The sequence below is a fragment of the Carassius gibelio genome, chromosome A2, assembly GCF_023724105.1.
Source record: "Carassius gibelio isolate Cgi1373 ecotype wild population from Czech Republic chromosome A2, carGib1.2-hapl.c, whole genome shotgun sequence".
In the NCBI taxonomy this organism is placed as follows: Eukaryota; Metazoa; Chordata; class Actinopteri; order Cypriniformes; family Cyprinidae; genus Carassius; species Carassius gibelio.
In genome coordinates, this window is record NC_068372.1 from 27811629 (window position 1) to 27821637 (window position 10009).

The 10009-nt window shown below is 37.2% G+C and overlaps 1 protein-coding gene across 2 annotated transcripts; it reads left to right on the forward strand.

The window, feature by feature from the left end:
• Positions 1–63: 63 nt before the first annotated feature.
• On the forward strand, positions 64–9705 carry LOC127935863 (semaphorin-4E). Of its 2 annotated transcripts, none has more exons than XM_052534066.1 (15): positions 64–313; positions 1974–2271; positions 2659–2804; positions 2954–3016; positions 3525–3623; positions 3713–3812; positions 4077–4187; positions 4911–5062; positions 5178–5350; positions 5650–5806; positions 5888–6110; positions 6238–6353; positions 6862–7025; positions 7821–7873; positions 7955–9705. In XM_052534066.1, exons 2-15 carry the CDS (start codon positions 2157–2159, stop codon positions 8524–8526), a joined length of 2244 nt encoding a protein of 747 aa, XP_052390026.1. In that variant the 5' UTR covers positions 64–313; positions 1974–2156; the 3' UTR covers positions 8527–9705. The 2 variants fall into 2 exon arrangements, with proteins under 2 accessions (XP_052390026.1, XP_052390034.1); XM_052534074.1 differs by lacking the exon at positions 64–313 and adding an exon at positions 1683–1867.
• The last annotated feature ends 304 nt before the right edge of the window (positions 9706–10009 follow it).

Sequence of the window (10009 nt, forward strand, 5' to 3'; positions counted from 1 at the left end):
GTCTCTAAAAGCATGTTCTCTCTCTCTCTCTCTCTCTCTCTCTCTTCTCCAGTAGAAGAATGTCTTTGACTTCACACTGCAGGATCTGAGCAGTTTAATGCTTTCACACACAAAGCAGAAGACACCACGAGATCCATTCACTGCAGAGGCATGACTCTCACACTCTTCTGCCTTTGAGACTTTGTCAACTTTCGATCTGTTTTTCACTGGAGGGCTGCAACTGTGTGTGTGTAGGTTGGTGCGTGTGTGTGAAGAGGAACCACTCATGCAAGCACAGGAGAACTGAGATTCTAACTGAACATTTGGTTGCATGGTGAGTTGCTGCTGACCCATATTTTACATCCATTGCTATATTTAAAATTGTATTTTCAGAGGAACTGAGAACAGTTTTGAAATGAACACTGATATGCTTTCACTCTTGTGAGGTTTACACAGACATTCACTGATCACACACTTTTCTTTCAATGTGTTAGTTTTTAACTTGTGGACTGGATTTTGGTATTTTTTGTGATGCCCTTATGCTGTCGGCTTATGGTATTCCAGTGTTATTCAAGTATTGTGTATATACTTTTACAGCATTTTTTTATTTTGAATTTTGTAGAATAAAATGTGAAAATATCTTCAGCTTTTGTTATTTCAGGCATTTAGCAAAGATTAAAAAAAACTGACGATGGAACTGGAAGTAAAAAAAAAAAAAAAATTCCGGTAGCATGTTATTTATGACAAACTACTAACATACTACTCTTATTTGTTTTATTCCTAGTATGCTATTCAGAATGTCAGTCACTGTTTTTGGCATAGTGACACAAATAAACACAATTCAACTTGTCAAAAGTGATAAAATACATTGTATAAGTAAGATTTTGTGTGTATATATTCCCCCAATGCCTTTCATGGTGTTTTGAAGTAAGAAACCTGTTTGAGGGCAGATTGAGCTAACCTGCACAGTTTCTGGAAATAATTCCTTATATGGGTGTCCTTAGACATAAAATGATTCATTTAAGGTATTAAATAATATTTGACTCATGTTGTACCTTAAAAACTCCCATAAGGCTAGTAGTGAGTAAGGATGTGGTAATTATGATTGGCCTATATTAGCAGCTAGTAGACAGTCCCCATGATGATTTAAAAATAAGCTTGTGTGTACATGTGCGTGTTGTGGTGAAATATGAGTGGTATCTGATGAGGTCAATACTCATGCTACAGCTAGTCATGAAATAATCATGCTCTCAGTCAGCAGTGTGCACATATGCCATTGTAATTAGACTGTAAAATGCACCAATGAGCACTTGTGTTTCCAAATATTGGAGGCTTCCAAAGGTTGTGTATTGATGGTGGTTCATACATTGGTTACAATTAGCAGCTCTGTCTTTACCGACAAAGGGTTACTGGTTTCAATAGAACTTGTCATGCATTTACATTTCTCTCATTATTATATTGTACAGTAGATCCAAGTAATACATTTAAGCACATAATTCTTTCTGCACCTCCAAAAATATATATATGTATTATTTGTCTGGAAGAAAATAAAATGGATGGCAATAGACTTGCATGCCACATAGAGAGGTTTTGGGTTAGTAAGCAACCACCTAGCAAGCGCAGGTTGCAAAATGATCGTGGGTTTGTCCTCCTGTTTCTTCATCATGTCAGTTAGCTAACACCAGCTTTCACACAATACGTATTTCCTGGGAGTTTTTATCAATCTGTCATTTTTAACAAGAAGAGGAGCTTTTTAAAGACTATTAACTTTTCATCTTGCGCTTGTGAAAACTGTTGTTGTGGTTTGTAAGACATGTCATAGGATGTGGTGGGGCTTTTTTTTGTGTCATTCTGTAGCTTGAAAGCAGAACTGTATGTCTCTGTCAAGGTCCTAGAGCAAAAGCTTTCATCCTCCACATTAGCATCACTATAGCAGTGACAGAAATACTGCTGCCAGCACCCCTGCCTGTTCACTCTCTCTCTCTCTCTTTCAGATGGCCTCACTGGGTTCTTTACTGAAGAGCGTTCTTTGCAGCTAAAGTCATATATCTCAGTATGGAAGCGCTCCAGACTGAAGCGAGGGAGAAGCAAGGATGAGGAAACTCTGACAGACAGACGACAGGAATCTAGCGCTCGCACATCTTTAGACCGGACTGATTATTTTACTGAAGCGCTGTATGATGATTCTGCTGGCTGTTCTGTGCGTGTTGTGCGTCTGGAGTACAGCAACTCTGACCGGCGGATCGGAGTCCACTCCAAATACCATACCTCGTAAAACTGTGCCAGTTAATAGTAAGTTTACTTTAGGATCATTATTTTTGGACATCATTACAAAGTACCATGTACTCGGATGTTAAGTGGTCTCAGAAAATATTTTGGGTCACAAAAATGTTTAAATTATGTGCATTAGATACAAAATGTCAAACCAAAAGGCGGCATCTGCAAACTATTTGTGTTAAAGCCATGGTATACCCTGATGCTTGGTGTTAGATTCACATGTTCATATGTCAAGGTTCATTAACTAAAAGCTAAGGTGCTATATATATATATATACTGTATAGAGAGAGAGAGAGAGAGAGAGAGAGAGAGAGAGATGTTTAGTTGTTCTGTGTGTGATCTCCATTTTTGGCAAACGTTTGCTACTCCTGCCATTGACTGGTGTTCTTTATTTGTTGCTAGGTAATGGAGGACGTTTGTTTCGTCAGGAGGGTGTTTGGAACTACACCACTATGCTTCTGAGGGAAGATCTCAACATGCTCATCCTGGGTGCCAGGGAAGCCATTTTTGCCCTTGACCTTGATGACATCACAGTCAAAAAGGCCATGGTGAGGCCTTAAAGGCATATTTACAAAAACCTCTTGTGTCACGATTAAATTAGTTTGCTAAGCCATTAAATATTCTTCTGCAGCCTGTTTTTTTTGGTGGGGGTGGGGTGTATAAAGAGATGATGTTAAATTGTATTTATTCTTCACAGGTGACTTGGGCAGTCACAAATAGGGAGCAAAAAGAATGTTCCAGTAAGGGAAAAGATGCTGTGGTGAGTTTTCACATCTTTTGTGCTTTTAATATACGTTTTTATCGTGAGTGGGCAGTATGCAGTTAATTAAATACATTATTTGATAAAATGTTGAATATCTTAGCAAAATGTACTTAAAATGACATTTTCTAAATAAGAAATGCACTCTTTTTATGGGATAATCTTAATTTTTTTTACATAAATAGAAAATGTGCATTCTGCATGGATTTGCTCTGCATGAATGTCATATTTTATGCAAAAAGGTTACTAGATGTTTAAGGATGTTTTAAGAGCATCTAACCAAATCCCCATGCAAGAAAGCGATTTCTCTTCTTACTGATAAATACAGCAGATATCAACAGATAAAAACCAAATACTAAGTAGAAGCCAATACCAATGAAAATGAAGATTCTAGGAACATGCAGGAAACGGAGGTGTTTGGTTCTGTTTGGTCAGATTTTTTCTCATCACGTCACAGCACTTATTATTTCCCCTTGGTCACATTTTTTTTGTTTGTTTTTTTCTTTAGAATGATTGCAAAAATTATATCAGAATTCTTCATAAAAGAAACGATGACAGAATGTATGTTTGCGGAACGAAAGCCTTCACCCCAACCTGTGACTATATGGTGAGTCTCATGAAGTATTAGTGACTACCAGTGTAAAATGTGCAGTATAAAGTGTTTTATGTTGTGTTTGTTGCATGTTATTCTCTTAGTCCTATAGAGATGGTAATCTGATTTTAGAGGGCAAACAAGAAGATGGGAAAGGGAAATGTCCCTTTGATCCTTCTCAGCGATACACTTCAGAGATGGTTGGTACGTACTGCTTCTTCATTTATAATATTGCCAGTTAAAGTTCTATTCTTATAGACCAGAGTGTGACCCTAACAACACCAAGGTCATGGATTCCAGGAAAAGCAAGAAATTATAAATGTACATGTGAAACTTACAGTGTCACTTTAGATTTGAATATTGAATATTTATACTGAATCTCACTGTTTCAAAAGTATAACCATAACATATAATGGAGGGTTACTTTGGTCCTAGTAGTTTTTAGCATTCGTTTTTTCTCTTTTGCAGATGGAGTGCTGTACTCTGCAACTTCACTGAACTTCCGTGGTTCAGAGCCGATTATGATGCGCAGCTCAGAGGAATATCTACGAACAGAGTTTTCAAGCACCTGGCTCAATGGTGAGATACAATAACGATCATGCCTAACCAAACCTCCAACCCCAGTAGGGTTAAAAACAGCATAGCACAATATGACTCATCATGAATTAACACATCATAGTACCCTTGCAACAAACCATAACAGGTTTTTACAGGAAAACACTACTACATTTTCTTTAAAAAAATGTCAACTTTTTTTTTCCCATATAATTGTTTTAGTCAAAGACCAAGTTGTAATTTATTTTATATTAGTTTTATTTATTTATTTTATTTTTTGTGCACTTAATTACATTTTTTTAGGTAACTAGAGGAGTACTAATATACTATTTGTAGCATTTCCATTAGTTTTTTTGGTTGGTGCATTCAATACCTTTTTTTTACCAGCTGCCATGCAATGTACCATATATTGCTTGCAAAAAAAAGATTTTGAATTCTACTTTTCATCAGCAATAAAAAATGCCCAAAGAAGTTTTTTTTTTTTTTTTTATGCCATCTAATTTGCTAAGCAATCAAGTCCGGGCACTGAAGTCCAAAGGCTTCCAAAAACCAGCCAATCATGTGACAAGAAGCCAATGTGTAACAGTGGACCGGTTGTCATCAAAACAAGTGTGTAATTGAACATAATTTAACTGTGGAGTGGACTGCTGGTTTGAGTGTCAGCTGATGAAAATGCATCATCACAGACAGGAAAGTGATAGTAAGTAAAATATATATTTTTTCTTTTTTTCTTTTTTGTCATTTAAGAACCGAATTTTATCCACATGGCCCATATACGTGAAGGAGATTCAAACCCTGAAGGCGACGATGACAAGATCTATCTGTTCTTCATTGAGACAGCAGTGGAATATGACTCGTACACCAAGGTGGACGTCTCTCGAATAGCTCGTGTGTGCAAGGTAAGCTGCCTTGGAGTAATATTTTTTGTGAATGAGCAATATTGAGAAACATCACAGTATTTCCTGTCTCTACTACATATTATATCAATACAAAATGTCTTTTTTTCTCTCTCAGGGAGACTTGGGTGGGCAGAGAACGCTGCAGAAGAAGTGGACTTCATTTCTAAAAGCAAGGCTCGATTGTCCCATTCCAAACAACAACCTGCCCCTCCTGGTCCAGGACGTGTTCCACTTGTGCCCCGGAGACTGGACCACCTGCGTGTTTTATGCTGTCTTTACCCCACAATTGTAATTTTGTGATCTTTTTGTCAAACTTTGAAAACAGAGCATCCTTGAGCATCTTACTGCCTCAAACAAATCTTATGTTATACCAGTTAACTTAATTGATGGTGTCAAGTCACCTTTATATATATATATATATATATATATCGCTTTATGCAATACAGATTGTGTCAAAGCAGCTTCACAGACAGTAATAAACAGGAAAATATCAGCTTAAGACAGTTCCTTTTTGATTCAGTTCAGTTTAATAATAGTGTCGATGTTGTACATTCATTATTCATAAAAACATTGTGTCTGTTCAAAAGAGAGTCTTCTCAGTACTCTGCGGTATGTGCATACAAGATTGAAGACATCCAGACTGTGTTCTCAAAGGGCAAGTTTAAGGCTCCTGTTACCATTGAGAAGTCGTTCGTGAAGTGGGTGATGTATTCAGGTGATGTGCCTGACCCCCGACCCGGAGCAGTGAGTCTTCTGTTCAGCACTCGTTCAGTAATACGAATGATTCCCAGAGTTCACTAACCCTCACTTTGTTTTCAATTACAGTGCATTGATAATCATGCCAGAGGAATGCGTCTCAATAAATCTCTGGATCTCCCAGACAAAACCTTGCAGTTTGTTAGAGACAAGCCTCTGATGGACCAGGCCGTCAAGGCCAGTGAAGAGAAAGCCCTGCTGGTGAAGAGAGGCACTGCTTTCACCAGAATTGTGGTGGCCACTGCGACAGCCTTGAACGGGACCAGCCATCAAGTCATGTTCATCGGCACAAGTAAAGATGCCTTTATGTAAATCTGTAGTGTTAATAATCAGTAAACCATCCAAAAGTAAATATAATATTATATATTCAGCTGTCTAAGTACGTTTAACTGATTGTGTTGTGTTCTGTTATGTATCAGAGAGCGGCTCAGTGCTGAAAGCTGTGAATTATGACGGAGAGATGGTCATTATGGAGGAGATTCAGCTGTTTGAGCCCACTGAGCCAGTGAAGATACTGCGACTTTACAACACCAAGGTAATAAGCAGATGTATTTACTGAAGTTTATTGCTCACTTAGCAACATCATGAGTTATGTGAATCTGTTTTGTTTCAGCAAATTTAATTTTATTTCTTTAACTCAAAATACAAAGTTTAAATAGCAGTTAACAGCAATTTTCTGTATACATTAACATTCAAATAACAAAAAGCTGAATTATCAGCATCATTACTCCAGTCTTCAGTGTCACATGATCCTTCATAAATCATTCTGATGTGATGCACAAGAAAACATTTCTGATTATTATCAGTGTTTTAAAACTGGAGATGTGGCTACAGAAAGTACATCTATACAATTTAATGCATTTTTGCAGAATAGAATAGAATTTTACTGAACCCAAACTTTTTAGCAGTAGTGTATCTCCACTGTGCTGTTTTATAGGAATCATTTATATGTATTCAACTGAAGCAAGAGTCAAAAGTATTGTGATCTCTATTGTCTATAGTGATGTTATGTTAAGTAATGTGTGATGTCATGCCAACAACAGCTGTACGTGGGTTCGGAGGTGGGCGTGGTTCAGCTGTCCATCAGTGAATGTGGGCGGTACCACACGTGTCTGGACTGTGTTCTGGCCAGGGATCCGTACTGTGGCTGGGACCTCAGTGCTGACCAGTGCTCTACTATAAACAGCACTCACAGAACCAGAACCAGGTGAAAAGATAAATAAATACATTTACTATTAGTAAAACAATAAATGTAAAACCTCCAAATCAAGAAAATCTTGCTTGAAGAAAATTAATCCTGTTCAACACCATACAAATTATTGGCATTTCCACATTATTTTAATAAGAATTTAAGTCATTTGTAATGTAAAAAGCAACAACAACATGGTTTTACTGTAATAAAATATAAATATTAATATTAATATTTAAGTAGTAAATTATGAATACATCATGGTAGCTGTGTGAATGTCTGATGCTTTATTGTCTGTATTCTATTAAACTTGACAGAATAAATTAGAGAAAATTACCAGTTACACTTTAGTTTGGAGACCACTTCTCACTATTAACTGACCATTTACTATGTCTTCTGCCTCAATAAATGTCTCATTTGCTGCTTATTAATAGTTAATATTTGTTAAGTTTAGGTATGGTGTAAGATTAAGGATTCTCAAATATAGCCATGCTAAATAAGGCCTTAATATGTGCATTATAAGTACTAATAAACAGCCAATATGCTAGTAATATGCATGCTAATAAGCAACTTATTAACAGTGAAAATGGGTCCCACGGCTAAAGTGTTACCGAATCATCATTTGATGTTTTTGCAGTTCACCTTATTCTTAAAGTAAAATATCTGCACACTTTATGGTAATGGGAATTTCAGAGGAAAATGTTCAACTGTCATAAATATGTATCTAAAAATGTGTTCTTAATTCAAACTTTTTTGTGAATGAAAATGTTTATTGGTATATTGCTGATTGCTGTAATATTATTTCTTCCACAGCACTATGATTCAGAGTTTGAGTAATGGTGATGCCAGCCGATGTCCACAAACAGGTATTTGCATTATATCCTGTGTCTTCATACTTTATGTTCTTGAAGAAACACTAAAAGTTACATCTAGACCTTGTGTTACAGATGACAGTAAGTCAGTCAGCGTCTCATTTTTCCCCGACAACACCGTGAAGCTGTGGTGCCAGCCTTACTCCAACCTGGCTCAGGTCCAGTGGCAGCTGAACGGACAACCGATCAAAGCCTCAAACACCTTCCAGATTCTCTCTGACAGCCTGATGATCATAAACGCCTCCGCAGACGCCAGCGGCCACTACACCTGCAATTCTGTAGAGCGCAATTACAAAACCCAGCATGTAGCGTATGACCTAAAGAGCTTTAAAAAGGAAAACACACTGGTGGCTATGGTGGTGGTACTGTCACTAATTCTAGCTATTCTAGTAATTTGGAACCTGTGCAAAGGGCATTTGCCTTTGCCGTTTTGCCTCAAGAAGGTAAAGGACACGGAGAACAAGACCGAACAAAGTCTGTATGAGAACCAGCCTCCAGAAAATATTCTAGCATCACCAACAGAGAACTCGAACAGCAACAACAACCACGTGACCGGCCAGAGGTATTCCAGCTCTCAACTTTCAACCACTGGTGGTTTCTCAGGTCAGATCTTACTGAAACATAAAGACAGTGAATCTGAGATTTGATCAGATTATAAACAGACTTGCTAATGCAGCTAATCGTCATTTATATGGCAGACCAAGCCCACTGGTGCTGGTTCCTCTTTTGCAGCTGTTAACTTTTGACTAAACCGCTGTTTTGACCCACTTTTTATCATTGATCAGTCTATACATTCACTTCCAAATACCATCATTCAACCATCATGTGCCAACATGTCCAATGGCCGAAAAAAGACACTGAATAAGACATTTCTGCATAAAGTTTGTATACATTGCATCTTACTTTGGCCAAGAATCACCCAAGTACTTTTCAAGGACAGTCAAATCACTTGGTGGCCATATTTTCAATGCCAGCAGGCAGCTGTTTCAGTCATACAAAACCTACTCCTGTCTGCTTGATTGGGGAAATAGTGAAATCTTGAGAACTGCTTGGCAGTATTTCAAAATTCTAACATGAACCACCTAATACATCCTTTTTCAGACATTAAAATAGGGTAAAAATGTAACATTAAAATGCATGTACTTAACGAGTCTTAGGACACAACTGTTTTTGTGTGGACTGTTGCAATTGGTGAGAAGTAGGCAGTTGGTTCAATGTAAAGACTGCAAGTGTGGGTTTTAGGAAAGGCCCATTATAATCTTATAGGAAATGACTGTCTTACACAAGAACGGCGATCATGTGAAATAGGTACCACAATAATAGCCCTAAGGTCCCATTTCACACCAAGAATGATAACTATAACAATAAAAACCATATTAGCATCCACACAAACAGAAGATAATGTTCTGGTTGTTCTAAGCATGTGATGCAGTTACATTGTCTGTCACTTTAAAGGCTCGCTCGTTACATTCAGGTTGATTCTCACTGGCGATACTGAGATTGCAACATCATTTTCTGTTGTTATGCTTATAGCTGTGGTGTGGACTTCCTTTTCTCATAGAATTAGAATGATTGTGAAAAGTTTAGTCATAGGTCATGGGTACCATCCTTGGGGGTGAATTGGCCAAAAATACAGTTCTGCTAAGCTGCTTATGAATATGTAGTTTACTTTCTACAAAAACTCATGCCACAAACAAACCAGTGATTAGTTCTAGCTCACAAGTTATAATTTTATCAACCTGGCATCTTGTAAATGTGATTTTGTTTCCAGGTGGACTAATAAAAAAAAAAAAAAAGACATTTGTAATTCCATTTAAGGACAAAAAGTGAGACATGCGGTCTTGTTAAAACCTGCCGTGGATGTTGCTTCAATCCAAGTATGTTGCCTTTCTACATGGACAAGAATGAACTTCCTGTATCGTCAGGATGCCAAGACAAGTGTCAAATTCTAACGTAACTTATATTGTTGTTTTTTTGTTTTGTTTTTTTATGAATGTACTACATAAACCTAATTTTAACTTTAATACCATATTTGTACCTAGAATGTTGTAAAATGTCTTTTTAAAAGCCTTTTTCTAATGAACAAACAAAGTGTCATGGTGTAAATATTTTTTAAATGAGCAGAAATGA